Raw genomic sequence first — 20620 nt, forward strand, 5'->3', positions numbered from 1 at the left:
GAGGAAGCGGAGGGATGGGTTGGTAAGTTTGCCGACGACACGAAGGTTGGTGGGGTTGTGGATAGTCTGGAGGGATGTCAGAAGTTACAGAGGGACATAGATAGGATGCAAGACTGGGCGGACAAGTGGCAGATGGACTTCAACCCAATAAATGCGTCGTGGTCCATTTTGGTAGGTCAAATGGGATGAAGGAGTACAATATAAAGGGAAAGACTCTTAGTACTGTAGAGGATCAGAAGGACCTTGGGGTCCGGGTCCATAGGACTCTGAAATCGGCCCCGCAGGTGGAGGAGGTGGTTAAGAAGGCGTATGGTGTGCTGGCCTTTATCAATCGAATGATTGAGTTTAGGAGTCCGGGGATAATGATGCAGCTATATAAGACCCTCGTCAGACCCCACTTGGAGTACTGTGCTCAGTTCTGGTCACCTCACTATAGGAAGGATGTGGAAAAGATTGGAAGGGTGCAGAGGAGATTTACAAGGATGTTGCCTGGATTGAGTGGCATGCCTTATGAGGATAGGCTGAGGGAGCTCAGTCTTTTCTCCTTGGAGAGACGAAGGATGAGAGGAGACCTAATAGAGGTATATAAGATGTTGAGAGGCATAGATCGGGTGGACTCTCGGAGGCTTTTTCCCAGGGTGGAAATGTCTGCTATGAGAGGACACAGGTTTAAGGTGCTGGGGGGTAGGTACAGGGAAGATGTTAGGGGTAAGTTTTTCACACAGAGGGTGGTGGGCGAGTGGAATCGGCTGCCGTCAGTGGTGGTGGAGGCGAACTCAATAGGGTCTTTTAAGAGACTCCTGGATGAGTACATGGAGCTTAATAGGATGGAGGGTTATAGGTAGGTCTAGAAGGTAGGGATGTGTTCAGCACAACTTGTGGGCCGAAGGGCCTGTTTGTGCTGTAGTTTTTCTATGTTTCTATGTTTCTATATTTCTAAACCCCTCAGCTAATCCCAATTGTCCGCATTTGGCCCATATCCCTCTATACTCATCGTACCCACGTAACTATCTAAATGGTTTTTAAAAGATAAAATTGTACCCGCCTCTACTACTACCTCTGGCAGCTTGTTCCAGACACTCACCACCCTCTGTGTGAAAAAATTGCCCCTCTGGACACTTTTGTATCTCTCCCCTCTCACCTTAAACCTATGCCCTCTAGTTTTAGAATCCCCTACCTTTGGGAAAAGATATTGACTACCTACCTTGACTATGCCCCTCATTATTTTATAGACCTCTCTAAGGTCACCCCTCAGCCCCCTACGCTCCAGAGAAAAAAGTCCCAGTCTATTCAGCCTCTCCTTATAACTCAATCCATGAAGTCCCGGTAGCATCCTAGTAAATCTTTTCTGCACTCTTTCTAGTTTAGTACTATCCTTTCTATAATAGGGTGACCAGAATTGCACACAGTATTCCAAGTGTGGCCTTACCAATGTCTTGTACAACTTCAACAAGACGTCCCAACTCCTGTATTCAATGTTCTGACCGATGAAACCAAGCATGCCGAATGCCTTCTTCACCACTCTGTCCACCTGTGACTCCACTTTCAAGGAGCTATGAACCTGTACCCCTCGATCTCTTTATTCTGTAACTCTCCCCAATGCCCGACCATTAACTGAGTAAGTCCTGCCCTGGTTCAATCTACCAAAATGCATCACCTCGCATTCGTCTAAATTAAGCTCCATCCGCCATTCGTCAGCCCACTGGCCCAATTGATCAAGATCCTGTTGCAATTGGAGATAACTTTCTTCACTGTCCACTATGCCACCAATCTTGGTGTCATCTGCAAACTTACTAACCATGCCCCCTATATTCTCATCCACATCATTAATATAAATGACAAATAACAGTGGGCCCAGCACTGATCCCTGAGGCACATCGCTGGTCACAGGCCTCCAGTTTGAAAAACAACTCTCTACAACTACCCTCTGGCTTCTGTCAAGAAGCCAATTTTGTATCCAATTAGATACCTCACTCTGGATCCCGTGAGATTTAACTTTATGCAACAACCTACCATGCGGTACCTTGTCAAAGGCCTTGCTAAAGTCCATGCAGACAACATCAACTGCACTGCCCTCATCTACCTTCTTGGTTACCCCTTCAAAAAACTCAATTAAATTTGTGAGACATGATTTTCCACTCACAAAGCCATGCTGACTGTCCATAATCACTCCTTGCATCTCTAAATGCCTGTAGATCCTGTCTCTCAAAATACCTTCCAACAATTTACCCACCACAGATTTGAGGCTCACTGGCCTGTAGTTCCCAGGCTTTTCCCTGCAGCCCTTTTTAAACAAAGGCACAACATTTGCCACTCTCCAATCTTCAGGTACTTCACCCGTGACTATCGATGATTCAAATTACGCTGGTTGTGGAACTGCTCAGTTTGTCTATTGGTTGCTGCATTTGCTATTTGACACACAAGTAGTCCTACATTGTATTGGTTCTCTCCATGAAATTGTAACCTTTTAGGAATTCAGAATCTTATAGATGCAACAACGGACAGGATTTTACGGTCTCGCTTGTCCCAAAGCCATAAAATCCCGCCTGAGGTCAACAGATCTCTCCATGGTCTGCCCCATGCCGCTATGATTCCTGTGGTGGGCGGTAAAATTCCGGCTTATGCGTTTAGCTTCTGAACAGTAGCATTGCAGACACCCTGAATTTCCAAAATTGGCTGAGGAACCAAAGACAAAGAGTAGTGATAATGGTCAGTTACTCTAATTGGCTGGATGTGACTAGATACCACAGGGATCTGTGAATCATAGAACCATAGAATCAGAATGGCAACGAGGCTGCAGATCTGATTGCAATGCAGATCAGCAGTGCGTCCAGCTTCATCCCCAATCGGGCCGCCCCTTCAGGCCCTCTGCCCATAGGTACCTGCCCCCAGTAGGCCCTGCCCCCGTAAGGCCCACCCCATAGGCCCTGCCCCCATAGGCCCTGCCCCCATAGGCCCTGCCCCCATTGGCCCTGTCCCCATAGGCCCTGCCCTCATAGGGCCCACCCCATAGGCTCTGCCCCCATAGGCTCTGCCTCCAAAGGCTCTGCCCCCATTGGCCCTGTCCCCATAGGCCCTGCACACATAGGCCTTCCACATAAGGCCCAGCCCATAGGCCCTGTCCCCATAGACCCTGCCCCCATACTTCCTGCCCCCCCCTTGAGGCCACCCCATAGGTCTGGCACCCTCATAGGCTCTGCCCTCTGGCACTGCCCACTGCTAAAGTGCCCAATGGGCATTACTGAGGTGCCAGGCTGGCAGTGCCAAGGTGCCAGGCTGGCATTGCCCACGGTGCATCTCCACCTTGTCCTCAGCCTCTCCGGCGGGGGTTTCAATGGCCTCTGGTTATCGGCGAGGCCAACACAATTGTTCCCCAGTCATGGGGAGCAGCGATTTCCTTGCTGGAGGGAACCTCTCCCGGCGAGCCAAAAAGGCAAACAAGCCTGGACGATTGAGCGTCAGACTCACTAATGCCATGTAAAGTAGCATTATAATTAGTTAACATAATTTATTCAGACTCTTGCGCTGACCTCGCCGGAAATCCGTCTCTCGTAAGATGGCGGGAGCTGAGAAACCGGGCGTGATCCTATCAATGGGCGGGGCGGGCCGGTAAAACCCTGGCCCTAGACTTCCAGAGTTACGGTGTGAGGAGAGATTAAAAAACTGTGGGTGGCATCCCAAGAAGTTAAAAGGTTAAAGGGTGATTTGATTGAAGTTTAAGATATTAGTGGGAACAGATAAGAGTAGTCAGAGAAAAGTAGGTTGGGGAGTTTAGGACCATAATGGTGGAACTAGACCTTTTTCAGGAAGGAAATGCACATAAAGTGTGGAAATAATTTGGAAATTTGTTCCACCAGTGGCGGTGGATGCTAAGGTCAATGACTTACTTTAAACCTGAGACTGATAGCCTAATGTTTATCAAATGCATTAAGGGGTTTGGGGAAAATGGTGATTATATGAAGATCGGTCACAGGTCAGTCATGATATTAATGAATAGCGGAATAGGCACGAAAGGCTCCTCCAATTCCTATGACAGTTCAAAAGTAGAAATCAGAAATCGATTGCAAAAACAAACAGAAAGTTCTAATGGGTGGAGCGACCAATGACAAACAAAAAGGTTGACTTTTAACTCCTGGCAGGAAGGCAGAGGGTGGCAGCGACAATCTCGTGTGAGAGTGGACGTCAAAGGTGCAGCAGATTTTAATTGCTCGGACTCATTTGAACGTGGCTGGTCTGGGGTTTCATCTTTTCCGGCAGGAGGTGTCATAGGACAGCACGGTGGCACAGTGGTTAGCACTGCTGTCTCACAGCTCCAGTGATCTGGGTTCAATTCCGGCCTTGGGTCTGTGTGGAGTTTGCACATTCCCCCCACGTCTGTGTGGGTTTCCTCCGGGTGTTCCGACTTCCTCCCACACTCCAAAGATGTGCTGGTTAGGTGGATTGCCTGGGTAACATACTCTGTCAGAGAGTCGGTGCAGAGCCAAATGGCCTCTTCTGCACTGTAGGGGTGCTATGCTATGAGAGTAAAAAGCGGGCGAAACACTGGTGAGGAACAAGGGGCATCAGACATTTGTTGTGATGCCCAGACTTGCCTTCAGGAATTCGGAGGAGCACTCCTGCTACTGTGGTCTCAGTAAGGAAAGTTCTTTTAACCCGGTCGAGCATCGCTGATTTCCCGACAGCTTTCCTTGGCAAGGTGAGTTCGGCGGGTGCTCCTACACGAGGTGGGTGCTCCTACGCGAGGTGGGTGCTCCTACACGAGGTGGGTGCTCCTACGCGAGGTGGGTGCTCCTACACGAGGTGGGTGCTCCTCCGCGAGGTGGGTGCTCCTACACGAGGTGGGTGCTCCTACACGAGGTGGGTACAATGTCCAACAACATCCCATATGTCATTTCATTCACAATTGCCTTTACGAATGATCTCCACCAGAGTGCGGTGGGACCTTTACCCAATACCAAAACCAATGGCGTTAAAATCATTATTTGGCAGGAACAGAGAAATCATTTTTCCCCTAAATGACTGCTCAAGTCTGAATCTAAAATAGAACGGGGTGGAAATACACATAAGCCGGAATTTTACCGAACCGCCCGCCACGGGAATCGGAGCGGGCGAGGGGTGGAGCGTGGGAAGTTCCGTTGACGTTGGGAGGGATTTTACGGTTTCAGGATGAGCGAGGCTGAACAATCCCACTCTATCAGGCAGCAAAGGGCGGAGCGACAAAGAAAGAAAGATAGCGCTGGGGTGTGGTGACGTTTTGCATACCCTCTAATCCTTTCTTTTACTCTTGTTCTTTGCTCTTAAAACTTAACCCGAACCCCTTTAAACTCTCTAAAAATGTTCTTTCTCTACATCCTAGCTATGACTGTAACACTATATTCTACACGCTCTTCTTTCCTTCTCCCCCATGTACTCTATGGACAGTATATTTTGTCTGTATGGCGCGCAAGAAACAATACTGTTAGCAGGGTTCTCTGGAGATCAGGCATCGCTGAAACCTCAGCAAATAGAAAGACTCACAAAACCCAATATCTCAGTTTAAAGACGTATCTTTTATTTGACCAATGATCAAAGGGAGAAATTATTGGACAGTAAAAGGCCTTTCTGGACAAGGAACACACTGATCTCTCCAATAACTCTGATGTACAAAGCTTAGGATAGATCAATTATACATTTCTTTTATCAAATTCTCCCGCCTTTCATTAGCCTTGAATCAATCAACTTCAGTTCACATAAATCATTAATAACACCTGTCATATACTTTAGCCAATTGAATTCTGCTCTCTGACATCATGGGATTTCATTGATCCATAGAAGCTGAATACTTCCTCCCCCTATTGCTGATGCTTCTTCCTCTGTTGCCTAGCTAGCTACACTGGTCAAAGTTAAGGGTCCCACCAACTCCTGCTAAGTCACTGGCCAAACAAGAAATTTAGAGACGCAAGTACTGATTAGGGACAGTCAGCATGGCTTTGTGAGTGGAAAATCATGTCTCACAAATTTGATTGAGTTTTTTGAAGGGGTAACCAAGAAGGTAAATGAGTGCAGTGCAGTTGATGTTGTCTACATGGACCTTAGCAAGGCCTTTGACAAGGTACCGCATGGTAGGTTGTTGCATAAGGTTAAATCTCACGCGTTCCAGGGTGAGATAGCCAAATGGATACAAAATTGGCTTGATGACAGAAGACAGAGGATGGTTGTGGAGGGTTGTTTTTCAAACTGGAGGCCTGTGGCCAGTGCTGTGCCTCAGGGATCGGTGCTGGGTCTACTGTTACTTGTCATTTATATTAATGATTTGGATGAGAATTTAGTAGGTATGGTTAGTAAGTTTCAGATGACACCAAGATTGGTGGCATAGTGGACAGTGAAGAAGGTTATCTAGGATTGCAATGGGATCTTGAACAATTGGGCCAGTGGGGCTGACGAATGGCGGATGGAGTTTAATTTAGATAAATGCGAGGTGATGCATTTTGGTAAACTGAACCAGGGCAGGACTTACTCAGTTAATGGTAGGGCGTTGAGGAGTGTTATAGAACAAAGAGATCTAGGGGTACGGGTTCATAGCTCCTTGAAAGTGGAACAACAGGTGGACAGAGTGGTGAAGAAGGCATTCGGCATGCTTGGTTTCATTGGTCAGACTATTGAATACAGGAGTTGGGACATCTTGTTGAAGTTGTACAAGACATTGTTAAGGCCTCACTTGGAATATTGTGTACAGTTCTGGTCATTCTATTATAGAAAGGATATGATTAAACTAGAAAGAGTGCAGAAAAGAATTACTAGGATGTTACTGGAACTTGATGGTTTGAGTTGTAAGGAGAGGCTGGATAGACTGGGACATTTTTCTCTGGAGCGTAGGAGGCTTAGGGGTGATCTTATAGAGGTCTATAAAATAATGAGGGGTATAGATCAGCTAGATACCCAAAGGTAGGGGGGTCTCAAACTAGAGGGCCCAGGTTTAAGATGAGAGGGGAGAGATACAAAAGAGTCCAGAGGGGCAATTTTTTTACACAGAGGGTGGTGAGTGTCTGGAACAAGCTGCCAGAGGTAGTAGTAGAGGCGGGTACAATTTTGTCTTTTAAAAAATGTTTAGACAGTTACATGGGTAAGATGGCCCTAGAGGGATATGGGCCAAACACGTGCAATTGGGACTAACTTCGGGGTTAAAAAAAGGGGTGACATGGACAAGTTGGGCCGAAGGGCCTGTTTCCATGCCGTAACTCTTTATGACTCTATGACTCTAAGATCACCCCTCAGCCTTCTACGCTCCAGAGAAAAAAGTCCCAGTCTATCCAGCCTCTCCTTATAACTCAAACCATCGAGTCCCGGTGGACTGCTTTGTCTTAAATTTCATGAATGTCAAGTTTCTTGAGTGCTGCTGGGAGATGAATTCATCCAGGAAAATGGGGAATATGTCACCAGCATCTTGACTTGCATCTTGCAAATGGTGGGCAGGCTTAGTGGGGGTCAGGTATGTTACTTGCTGAAAAATTCCCAGCCTCTCGTGGTACTTATCTGGCAGGTCCAGTTAAAATGTACTCAATAACTCGGAGAATGTTAATGGTAGGTTATTCAGCAACAATAATGTTGTTGGCTGTCAAGGGGAGATAGGTAGATTCTCTGTTGTAGGAAGCGGTTGATGCCTAGCACTTCTGCAATGTGAATATTATTTGCCACTTTTGAGCTCAAGCCTGTCCGTGTTGCAGGCTGCCACAGACTGCTTCAGTATCTGAACAGTTGCAAACAGTACTGAGCACTGTGTAATCATTATCCGTGTCACACTGTGCTGGAATTTGCCCTCCAGTCCACTTGGCCAGAACTAACTGCTCCTGTTATATTGCATTGGAATTTCCTGCTCTCGAATAAACTGAGTTCAAAAGGTTTTTTTTATCTCTTATCACAGAACTTGCTATTCTCTGAATCTATGTTGAAATTGCCTGTTCCCTGTTTATCAGCTCCAACTTCAATGCTATCTCCTTCGAGGGAAAGTCAAAGTATTGGAGCTGTTGGCAGCCTTAAAGTGGATAAATCTCCAAGTCCTGATGAATTGTGCCCCGGGCTGCTATGGGAGGCAAGGGAGGAGATTGCAGGGGCTCTGACCCCAAATTTTCAATTCCTCTCTGGCCACGGGGGAGATGCTAGGTGACTGGAGAACAGCTAATGTGGTTCCGCTATTTAAGAAGGGTTGTAGAGATAAATCAGGGAACTGCAGACCAGCGAGTCTCACATCAGTGGTAGGAAAATGATTAGAGAAACTTCTGAAGGCGAGCATTTATCTCTACCTGGAGAGCAAAGCTTGATTAGGGACAGTCAGCATGGCTTCATCAGAGGGAGGCCATGCCTAACAAATTTGATTGAATTTTTTGAGGAGCTGACCAGGTGTGTAGATGAGGGTAGTGCAGTCGATGTCGTTTATATGAAATTCAGCAAAGTCTTTGACAAGGTCTCACATGGGAGACTTGTAAAGAAGATCAATTCACTTGGGATACAGGGTAATTTGATAAAGTGGATTCAAAATTGGCCCAGTTGTAGGAGACAGAGGGTGATGAAAGAAGGCTGCTTTAGTGACTGGAAGCCAGTGTCCAATGGTGTACCATAGGGATCTGCGCTGGGCCCCCTATTATTCATCATTTATATAAATGACATTGATGATGATGTGGCGGGTAGGATTAGTAAGCTTGTGGGTGACACAAAGATTGGACAGGTGGTTAACGGTTAGGTAGTGTCTTGGGCTACAAGAAGATATAGACAGAATGGTCAAATGGGATAAGTGGCAGATGGAATTTAATCCTGAAAAGCGTGAGGTAGGAGTAATTTGACAAGAAAGTACTCGATGAATGGTAGGACAATAGGAAGTTCTGTGGAACGAAGGGATCTTGGCATGTTTGTCCACAAATCTCTGAAAGCACCATGTTAGTAGGGTGGTGAAAAGGGGATATGGGACACTTACCTTTATCAATTGAGGCATAGGTTACAAAAGCAGGGAAGCCATGTTGGAGTTGTATAGAACTTTGGTGAGGCCACAGCTAGAGTACTGTGTGCAGTTCGGGTCACCAAATTATCGAAAGGATGTGATTGCACTGGAGGGGGTGCAGAGGAAATTCACCAGGGTGCTGCCTGGGATGGAATATTTAAGTTATGAAGAGAGGTTGCGTAAGCTTGGGTTATTTTCGTTGGAGCAGAGAAAACTGAGGGGCGACCTGATCGAGGTGTACAAGGTTATGAGAGACATGGACAGAGTGGATAAGGAGCAGCTGTTCCGCTTAGTTGAAGGGTCAGACATGAAGGGACATAGGTTCAAGGTGAGGGGCAGGAGGTTTAGGGGGGATGTGGGGAAAAACCTTTTTACCCAGAGGGTGGTGATGGTCTGGAATGTGCTGCCTGGGAGGGTGGTAGAGGCGGGATGCCTCACATTCTTTAAAAAGTACCTGGATGAACACTTGGCACATCACAACATTCAGGGCTATGGGCCAAGTGCTGGCAAATGGGATCAGGTGGGAGATCAGGTGCTTCTAATGTGCGGACTCGATGGGCAGAAGGGTATTTTCTGCGCTGTATGGTTCTATGATTCTATGATTCTATGTTATTCATGGGATGACATCCAGCCACAGACATAATTTGATCAAACAATGGTCCCTAGAGGCTGTAATTTTATCAAAATTAATCATAGCGACATGCAAAATTATCCACTTTGGTAGTATGTATGGAAAAACAGAATGGCCGCGATTCTTCCATCCCACTGTGGAAAAATTAGCCGGGAGAATCTTGAGGTGGGCGATGTGTAGGGTTCACGCATACATTCCCACTGTGACAACGTCTGCCAGCGGTGGTGTCTGCTCCGTGCCGGAAATTGGTGGGGAGGCGCGAAAATGATTTAAATATTCATTTAAATATCTTCTACATACAATTAGTGGGCCCAGGACTGAAATCTCTGAGCCTACTAGCCTTTTCCCCCTACCCACCCCTGCTACGAGCATTTCACTCCAGCGGGGTTTCCTGTAGCTACCCACTTTCGGGGAACTAGCGGCCCAACCCCACTAGAGTGAAGGGGAGGCAATTGGGGTCTCCCAGAAGGTTGGGCAGCGTGGGGGGTGTCCCCTGGGCATTGACACCCTCGCAGTGCCCCCGGCACTGCCTAAGGGGCAAAGTGCCAATGTCCAATGGGCACCCTGGCACTGCCCATTAGATATGGGGCACTGTCAAAGTGACGGGACATATGGGGGGGGGGGGCTTAAGAGTGGGGCCTGATGGGGTCAGGGCCTACTGGGCGATCGGTGAGAGTGGGGGGGGGGGGTTCCCACTGCCACTCTGCATTCGGAATCAGCGGGGGAAGGGTGTTGGCCAGTGATCGGGGCAGGCTGGTGTGATGGGATCTGCTGTGGAGGGGGGATCAGCCTGCAGTGGGCACTGCGAGGTGGTTTGGGACTGCGGAGTGGGTAACTGTCGGGTTACGGGGGGCTGGAGATTGGGACTGGCGCCGGGAGGTGGAGGGTTGGGGCTGGGCCTGGGAATGGTCGGGGGGCCAGCGATCAGGCCTTGTGGGGGGGTGGGGGGGGGGGGAGGGGGGAGCGGAGAGCCAGCTTTGTAGGGGTCGCTGGGCTGGCCAGTGATTGAGCTGGCCAGCAATCAGGAGGCCGGCAGATAGGGGCCACTGCGCATGCGCCGATCTCGGCACTGACAGATTGGCCCATGCGCAATGGCCCACTCAGGGTGCTGATTTCAGCCTCTGTGATGGGGCCCCGCCCCCTGAAATTTAACGATATTCACACTGGTGGACTCTGCTGTGCATGGTGTGTGGGAGATTCTTCTCTGAATTCCCACTGAGAAAAACAGTGTGAATTACTCCAGTTTTCACGCAAATTTGACATTTCGAATTTTTTTGTGAGATTCCAGCCAATAGTTTTCTAGGAGATGAATAGTAGATGATCTAATTCATATGGATTTGGGTGTCATTGTGCAGATATTACAAAAAGGTACCATGCAGGTACCCCAAGACAAATTGGCTGGAATTTTACCGTCCCGCCCGCCACGGAAATTGGAGTAGGCGAGAGGCGGAGTATAAAAAGATCTGTTGACCTCAGGTGGGATTTTACGATTTTGGGATACGCGAGACGGTAACATCGCGCCCACTGTGTGTTACACTTTAGTGCAAGGCGATTGCAGTACAAGAGTGAGGAAGTCTTGTTGCAATTCGATAGGAATTTGGCAAGTTGAGAAACTAATTTTTGTCTCTCCACCTAAGAAAAATAGATTGGCATTGGGTCGGTGTGGTGGTGCAAAGGTTTGATTCCTGGGCTCAGAGGGCTGAAAATGACTCATATTCTTGGAAGTTTAGAATACTGTAAGATGATCCCGCTTATGGATGCGTTATAGAATGATGTCAGAAGTTCTAACCTTACAAGTGTGACAGGGATGATGCTGAATTGCTGTTTACCCAGGCTGGAGAGTCTATAATTCAGGGTCATAGTTGTAGAATAAGTGATTGGTCATTTATTACTGAGATGGGGAGAAATTTCTTCACAGAAGCTTGTGAATCTTTGGAATTCTCTACCCCAGAAGGCTGTTGATGCTCCAAGTTATCCATCTCGTTAATGGGCGGCATAATGGCACAACGGTTAGCACTGCTGCCTCACAGCGCCAGGGACCCGGGTTCAATTCCTTGAGTCACCGTCTGCGTGGAGTTTGCATGTTCTCCCCATGTCTACGTGGGTTTCCTCCCACACTCCAAGGATGCACAGGCTAGGTTGATTTGCCATGCTAAATTGCCCTTAGTGTCAGGGGGCTAGCAGGGTAAATATGTGGGGTTACCAGGATAGGACCTGGGTGGGATTGTTGACGGCACAGGCTAAATGGGCTGAATGGCCTCCTTCTGCACTGTAGGGATTCTATGAAAACTGATATTGATTGGTTTTGGGCACTAAGGGAACTGTGGAATGTGGTGAAAAGTGTAGTTGAGTTTGTTCAGCTGTTATCTTACTAAAGGTCAGAGCTGGTTCATATCTTTACTTGCCTCTTTTAAAATATTTTACTGTTTTCAAATTTATGTTGTACACTGCAACCTCTCCAGCTGGAAATCTATTATTTGGAAACAGCAGTTGTCCGGAAATTCATTGAGCAAACCCAAGCAACTAACAACACAATTTTAGTACTGTACTTTGGGTACAGAAATATGGAAGATTCAAGATTTATGGAAAACAATTTTTATTACGACTTTGTTTTATCAATGCTTTCTGGTTCACACACTTGTAAGGTTAGAACCTCTGATGTTATTCTTTAACGCAGACAATTTCAAAATCCAGAAATGACTTCAAGCATTCAGGATTGGAGACATTACTGTGTATTAATAATATGTCTCTTCCATTCTCCAACAGGATCTAGAAGTTATTTACGCTCAATATGGAGAGCCTTGCAGGGAAAAGCATGTTCCAGGTTGCGTACACTCTTAGTATCATCATCGCCCTGTCTTGTCCAGTTACTGAGGGGGCTAACATATTGGTTGTTCCTGTGGATGGAAGCCACTGGGTCAATATGAAAATTCTAATAGAAAAACTGAAGCTTCATGGGCACAGCATCACAGTGCTTTATCCTTTAATGAGCTGGTACATCAATGAGAGGCCTGATCTATATCAATCAATTGTGCTGGAAATGCCAGAATTGATAAAGAAGAATAACACCGAAGAATATATGAATGGTATTGTAGAAAAGGCACTAGAAGGCTTGCACAATGGTTGGGGAAATGTTAAGTTCCATTATGAAATATTATCTTTTATATACAACTGTCATTTTTGGCATCGAATGATAAACATTGCAATTTTTGAAAACAAAACCTTGTTAAATCAACTTGAAAATGCGCACTATGATTTGGTGTTTACGGATCCTGTTTTTCCTACAGGTTCAATGCTTGCTTTTTATTTAAAGCTCCCCTTGGTGTATAATGTTCGATGGGTCATTGCTTGGGAAGTTCATTTGTTCATTGCTCCATCACCTCTGTCCTATATCCCATTACAAGGCTCACAATTGACAGATCAAATGAATTTTCTCCAAAGGACACAAAATGTCATCCTAAATTTTCTTTCAATACCCATTTTAAAACTCCTAATTTTCCCTGTTTACAATGACCTCTGCCATCGATATCTGGGCCCAGACACAGATATCGAGACGGTTCTCCATGGGGCCGATGTGTGGCTGTTGAGGGTTGATTTTATATTTGAGTTCCCGAGACCCACCATGCCAAATATTGTTTACATTGGAGGATTCCAGTGTAAACCACCCAAACCTCTCGCAGCAGAGTTTGAAGAGTTTGTCCAATCCTCAGGGGAACATGGGGTTATTGTGATGTCTCTGGGGACCATTGTCAGCTCTTTGCCAATGCATATTACAATGAAAATAACAGAGGCCTTTGCTCAAGTACCTCAGAAAGTTATTTGGAGATACAATGGACCAATCCCTCCCAACATAGGTAATAATACGCTGCTGGCAAAATGGATCCCTCAGAATGATCTTCTAGGGCACCCCAAGACACGAGCCTTCGTTGCCCATGGAGGCACCAATGGGATTTATGAAGCCATCTATCATGGGGTGCCAGTGGTTGGTATTCCTCTGCTTTTTGACCAGTTTGACAATTTACTCAAACTTGAGACCCGAGGTGCAGCAAAAGTAATTAATGTCGCAACCATGCAGTCAACAGATCTATTGCAGGCACTTAACGAAGTCATAAGCAACACATCTTATCGGGATAACATGCAGAAACTCTCTGTTCTCCACAGGGATCAACCCGAGTCTCCAATGGAGAGAGCCATTTTCTGGATTGAGTTTGTTGCTCGACACAAAGGTGCAGCACATTTGCGCTCAGAATCTTACCGACTCCCCTGGTATGCTTACTATTGCGTAGATGTGATGATCCTCCTGTTATCTGTGTTACTAATGGTTACAGTGCTGATGGTTCTACTATTGAGGAAGCTTTGTATGGTCACTCAGAAGAAAAAACAAAAAACTCAGTAAGATTTATCCTATCAAATGGGGAGGGGGGCTTTGAGTTGTTTCAATTTAACAACAAAATCTTGTAATCAATCTAATGCATGCAGCTCCCTCTCTAGGTGTAATGAGGTTTAGCCAAGGCTATTAGTAAAGCATAAAAGGAGACTCATCTGCTAACTGTATCTCTTGCGTGCAGATCCAGAGAGGAAAGGTCAGTACCTAAAATTTGATTGGAAAACTGATTTTCTAACATTATACAAAACTAATCACATTAGTTCACGTGTGGTAGCCACCGTTACTTAAAAAAGTGCCACTTCCGAGATTTTCTTGCAGAGAACTCATTTACCCCATGATTAGCTTTCACTCTCTAATATGTGGTTTTCCGCCACAGCCATCCCTTGTTCATGAAGATATTAATTTCCGTTGGTTCCCATGAGAATCCTTCAGTGTTTAGTAACTGCTTCACGAGATAAATGTTAATTAAAGCATGCATACTCTGGCTTTGGGGCGGCATGGTGGTTAGCACTGCCGCCTCACAGCGCCAGGGACGCGGGTTTGATTCCCGGCTTGGGTCATTGTCTGTGCAGAGTCTACACGTTCTCCCCGTGTCCGTGTGGGTTCCCTCCGGGTGCTCCAGTTTCCTCCCACAGTCCGAAAGACGTGCCAGTTAGGTGCATTGGCCGTGCTAAATTGTCCCTCAGTGTTCCTGAACAGGCACCAGAGTGTGGAACCTCGGGGATTTTCACAGTAACTTCATTGCAGTGTTAATGTAAGCCTGCTTGTAACACATATAAAAAGTCAGACCAAATAATTGAACCTTAAGCAAGAAAGAACACTGTGGCTGGAATTTTACCGGCATGACCGTCCTGATTCCAGGGGCGGGCGAGGCTCGGAGAACGGCATTCTCCGTTCCCCTTGGGCGGGATATGAACCTCGGGCGGACATGGCGGTAAAATTCCGCCCTGTGTTTGCATTTCCAAAATTGAACAATGGTGGATGCAAGATATTGATCAATTCCGTAGTTCTGAATTGCACAAGAAAGTTTAATAAGAGGGTCTGAAAGTACAATAAATGTACAAGCCTTCAGAAAGACACTCAGAGGTTTGCATTATTCTGTTTTGCTATACTCTGGGACTATTTCTTAAACTTGTTCCACAATGTTCACTCCACTATGAACATGTGAACATAGGACTTAGGAGCAGGAGTCGGAGTAGGCCTTTTGGCTCCGCCATTCAATAAGATCATAGCTGATCCAGCTGTGGTCTCAATCCCACTTTCATATCTTCCCCGATAACCCTCAACTCCCTTGACTAACTTAGCCTTAAATTCAATGACCCAACCTCCACTGCATTCTGGGGAAGAGAATTCCACAGACTTGAGGCCCTTTGACAGAAAAGAAATCCTCTCATCTCCATCTTATAGAATCTTTAAAGTGCAGAAGGAGGTCATTTGGCCCGTCAAGTTTGCACCGATCTTCCGAGACTACTTACTCAGGTCCTATTCCTGTAACCCCACGTATTTATCCTCTAATCCCCCTAACCTACATATCTTTAGACACTAAGGGGCAATTTAGCACAGCCAATCCACCCAACCTGCACATCTTTGGATTGTGGGAGGAAACCGGAGCACCCAGAGGAAACCCACACAGACACGGGCAGAACGTGCAGACACCACACAATGACCCAAGGCTGGAATCAGACTTGGGTCCCTGGAGCTGTGAGGCAGCAAGCAGTGCTAACCACTATGCCACCGTGCTGCCCTTAAAAGGGATAGAACCCTAGAATCCCTGCAGTGCAGAAAGAGGCCGTTCGACCCATCAAGCCTGCACCGACAACAATCCCTCCCAGGCCCTATCCCTGTAACCCCACGTATTTACCCTGCTAATTCCCCTGACACTAAGGGGCAATTGAGCATGACCAATCAACCTAACCCGCACATCTTTGGAATGTGGGAGGAAACCGGACTACCCGGAGGAAACCCACGCAGATACGGGGAGAAAGTGCAGACCCCACACAGTGACCCAAGGGCGGAATCTGACTCGGGTCCCTGGAGCTGTGAGGCAGCAAGCAGTGCTAACCACTGTGCCACCGTGCTGCCCTTAAAAGGGATACTTATTTTTAAACTGTGTCGAGTCCTAGTCTCTCCCACAAGAGAAAATATCCTCCCAGTACCAAATCCCCTCAGGATCTTGTATGTTTCAATAAGATCATGTCTCACTCCTCTAAATTCCAATGGGTATAGGCCCAACCTGCTCAATGTTGCTTCAGAAGTGAAGCTCTTCAACCATGTTTAATTGGCTTATTATTTCCTTCCAAGCATTCTCTCTAGTGAACACATGCAGCCATAACTCCCTTCATTAAATTCTGCCCTGCAATTCAACCATTTGGAAGTGATCTGGGATGCCAGAATGGCCATGCCCAGTTGCACTGCTGCCCCTGTCGCACCTGCCCCCTGGGTTGTGAGATCTAGCTGAGATGCACAGACTGGCGTAACCCTGAACACCTTTGTTCCGCTAATCCCTTCCAAATAGTACAGAAGTTACCCCCAACAAGTGGGGAGGGAAATCCCTGAGCAAAGAAACAGCGGTATACAGTGTGTAAACGTATGTTAGTCCTATATTTTTGTGCACATGTATACTGGTAATGTTTCAAAGCAAGAATATGCACAATTGCTGCATTAATTTGTGATACCAGTGAGAATATACATTGGTACTGTACAAATCCAAGGATTTACACACAACACAGTTGCACATCAACCAAAGGGGCAAGAAGGAACCCGTGAGACAATAATAAAAAAAACTGGCACATTTCTATTTAAAGCAAAGCAGCAATTTTTACAGTAAATGTCAGAAAGTGTAAACAGCAGAAACAGTGACAGTACACAATATTAAAATACTTTTTAAAAAAGGCAGAACTCCTTTTATTTGTTCAATTCTTGATATAGTGTTTTAACACAATAGTGTTTCAAATACAATAGTGTTTTAACAGCCTGTGACACTCGAAGGTTACATTGCAAACCACAATTCTGCAAAAGTTTGCACAAGAATAAAGCTCATATTCCTGCTAGGTTGCCTTCTCTCCCACCTCCAGAACCATAGCTCCTTTCACACCTTGACAAACTGCTCATCGGTCGGGGCTGGAATTAAATTCATAGAGGGTCAATGTCCAATTTCGTAACCAGCCCCACAAGATATCCTGACAGCCTTTCTGACAGACATTAGAAAATCAACTTGGAAACTGTTCCTCTGGAGAACATTGAGTGCATTGGCATGCTGAATGTCTCGGTCCACTGTCAAGTGAAAGAGTTTGTCCACGCTGCTTCAAATTGATTGCTTTACGTAGACATGATCCATTCAAATCTATGACCTTAACATGTAACCATAAATAACATATGCTTTCACCGGGACTTTGATTGTTATCGTAACAACCAGCTTTTGGCAAATAACTAAGAAAATGCTCCAAAACTGGGATTAGGCACTCTCCCACGATGATGTTTGCACCAAATTTGGATAGGCTGGGTCTAAAGTAGGCTTTAAACAGCAAAATGCAAATAAAGTTACAAATTCCTGCTTTTTCTCAACTTAATGCACTTTAAAAAAGGCTACACAATGCTCAGAAATGTAGGATGCGAGGAATGCATAGGAAGACTAACATAAAACACAAGGACGTACACAAATACATTCAGACAACATGTTTTTTCAAAAGGAGTTCCAGATGATCTTGATCCATCTCTCTGAGATGACCTATCGGTCTAACTTGGAGAACTTTGCAGCTCTTTCAGTGTGTTTCATCAGATGGTCTCAAGCTAGGTTGGCACGGTGGCACAGTGGTTAGCACTGCTGCTTCACAGCGCCAGGGACCCAGGTTCGATTCCCGGTTCGGGTCACTGTCTGTGTGGAGTCTGCACGTTCTCCCCATGTCCACGTGGGTTTCTTCCGGGTGCTCCAGTTTCCTCCCACAGTCCAAAGATGTGCGGGTTAGATGGATTGGCCATGCTAAATTGCCCCTTAGTGTCAGAGGGACTAGCTAGGGAAAATGCATGGGGCTGTGGGAATAGGGTCTGGATGGGATTGTGGTCGGTGCAGACTTGATGGGCCAAATGGCCTCCTTCTGCACTGTAGGATTCTATGATTCTATACAGAACTTAGTCACCCAAGTGCTGATATTTCTGATCCCAAGCTTTGCTGTGATCTGCCCTTGAGTTTCACGCTTAATGTCAAAATCAGTAATCTCACTGTTATTTTCAAGATTCTGTGATTTTTTTAACAAGAAAAGTGATTTGAAACAAGTTTATTTTTTTCTTTGCTGCCTGACACACTAAAGCTTCATTAGAATTCTGCTCCAAACTGTTTTCATGTTTGATTTTAATTGCGGTGTAGAAAAATTTGGAATAAAAATGCTTTTCTTCAAAGTGTGTTTTCTTCACTGCAATGAGAACCTGTGCTGATGTGTTATTTAACATGACGTGCAGTGTCCAAATGTTCATCTATCCTACTGGATTCTTTCGGACATCAATGATCCCAGGATTGAAGAAAGAAATGTTTGCATTGAGATTTGCCTGTCTTAGTGTCTTTTGGGATTTCTGCACTGGTGTAATACCCCAGTGCATGGCACCCTCTGCAGGCTGCACTACCCTATTGCACTGGTGCTCCAGTGAGTCCCTTACTCTTAGTTCTTCCAGCCCAGCTTGATCCTCTGTAGGCAGAGATGACCTTCGCCAAGTGGGTGGCAGAGGTGCGTGAACTAGATCTCGGAGGTCCTCTTTGGATTTGGGAATCCGTTCCAGGGCAGCCAATGGCACAGATGCTTGATCTGGTGGAATATTAGTCCCAATGTCTTCTACTCCAGATGGCAGGGGCATTTGGTCAACAGTTACTGAAGGTCTGCCAACAAATCCAAGACCTGAAACAGAACAGAACCTGCATTATTACACAGTTCCCCTCCTAAAACAGCTTCGAAGTATTATAGAATCATAGAATCCTACAGTGCAGAAAGAGGCCCTTCGGCCCATCGAGCCTGCACCGACACAATCCCACCCAGGCCCTATTCCCATAATCTCATGTATTTACCCTAGCTAGTCCCCCTGACAATAAGAGACAATTTAGCATGGCCAATCCACCAAACCCACGTATCTTTGGACTGTGGGAGGAAACTGGAGCACCCGGAGAAAACCCACGCAGGCATGGGGAGAATGTGCAAACTCCACACAGACAGTAACCCAAACCGGGAATCGAACCTGGCTCCCTGGTGCTGTGAGGCAGCAGTGCTAACCACTGTGCCACCATTCGATTTAATTTTAAACAGCCTCTTTCTCTTCTGGCTTCACATCATTGGATAGTGTGATTTTCGCAAATGCACAAGGACATGGGGAACACATCCCACTTTGTTTGATTTCTCCTCCTCCCAGGGCACCATCTAACCTCCTTTTAGTGCCTCCTTGTGACACTGTGATTACTGGTAACAACATGTGAAGGACTGCAAGTGTCAACCTGACCCCAGGACCCATCTGAAATTCAGTCAGTTCTCATGTTGCAAGCAGAAGGTTGAAGTCTCACTGCAGGTTTTGAACACATAAGGCAGCCAGCTTAGTGCACTAATGCAGCATTGCTGCGTGGTCAGAGACACAACCTTTCAGATGAGATGTTAAGTTGCAACCACGCCTGCCTATTCAGGAGGAGTAAGAAGTTTAACAACACCAGGTTAAAGTCCAACAGGTTTATTTGGTAGCAAAAGCCACACAAGCTTTCGAGGCTCTGAGCCCCTTCTTCAGGTGAGTGGGAATTCTGTTCACAAACAGAACTTATAAAGACACAGACTCAATTTACATGAATAATGGTTGGAATGCGAATACTTACAACTAATCCAGTCTTTAAGAAACAAAACAATGGGAGTGGAGAGAGCATCAAGACAGGCTAAAAAGATGTGTATTGTCTCCAGACAAGACAGCCAGTGAAACTCTGCAGGTCCACGCAACTGTGGGAGTTACAAATAGTGTGACATAAACCCAATATCCCGGTTGAGGCCGTCCTTGTGTGTGCGGAACTTGGCTATCAGTTTCTGCTCAGCGACTCTGCGCTGTCGTGTGTCGCGAAGGCCGCCTTGGCAATCACCAGGCAAGACTGTTCTCTTCCTGTTGGGGAGCACTTCAGCGGTCACGGGCATTCGGCCTCTGATATTCGGGTAAGCGTTCTCCAAGGCGGCCTTCGCGACACACGACAGCGCAGAGTCGCTGAGCAGAAACTGATAGCCAAGTTCCGCACACACAAGGACGGCCTCAACCGGGATATTGGGTTCATGGCACACTATTTGTAACTCCCACAGTTGCGTGGACCTGCAGAGTTTCACTGGCTGTCTTGTCTGGAGACAATACACATCTTTTTAGCCTGTCTTGATGCTCTCTCCACTCCCATTGTTTTGTTTCTTAAAGACTGGATTAGTTGTAAGTATTCGCATTCCAACCATTATTCATGTAAATTGAGTCTGTGTCTTTATAAGTTCTGTTTGTGAACAGAATTCCCACTCACCTGAAGAAGGGGCTCAGAGCCTCGAAAGCTTGTGTGGCTTTTGCTACCAAATAAACCTGTTGGACTTTAACCTGGTGTTGTTAAACTTCTTACTGCGTTTACCCCAGTCCAAAGCCGGCATCT

General features: G+C 46.2%; 1 protein-coding gene and 1 pseudogene across 3 annotated transcripts in view; one reads left to right on the forward strand and one right to left on the reverse strand.

Moving 5' to 3' along the window:
- LOC144511222 (UDP-glucuronosyltransferase 2A2 pseudogene) overlaps window positions 1-14145 on the forward strand; it is a 61611-nt pseudogene extending 47466 nt beyond the window's left edge. Inside the window, exons 1-2 of one of the 2 annotated variants that reach the window (XR_013500775.1) lie at window positions 4182-4696; window positions 12369-14145. The product of XR_013500775.1 is annotated as a UDP-glucuronosyltransferase 2A2 pseudogene, transcript variant X2 (transcript). Of the gene's footprint in view, window positions 1-4181; window positions 4697-12368 lie in introns of those variants that run through there. The other variant, XR_013500774.1, reaches the window with a different exon arrangement.
- A 2721-nt stretch (window positions 14146-16866) lies between these two features.
- kif7 (kinesin family member 7) overlaps window positions 16867-20620 on the reverse strand; it is a 43854-nt gene continuing 40100 nt past the window's right edge. Inside the window, exon 18 of the mRNA XM_078241320.1 lies at window positions 16867-18875. Coding sequence (XP_078097446.1) covers window positions 18460-18875 — 416 coding nt within the window. The 3' untranslated portion in view covers window positions 16867-18459. The remainder of the gene's footprint in view (window positions 18876-20620) is intronic.

The sequence above is a fragment of the Mustelus asterias genome, chromosome 24, assembly GCF_964213995.1.
Source record: "Mustelus asterias chromosome 24, sMusAst1.hap1.1, whole genome shotgun sequence".
NCBI lineage: Eukaryota > Metazoa > Chordata > Chondrichthyes > Carcharhiniformes > Triakidae > Mustelus > Mustelus asterias.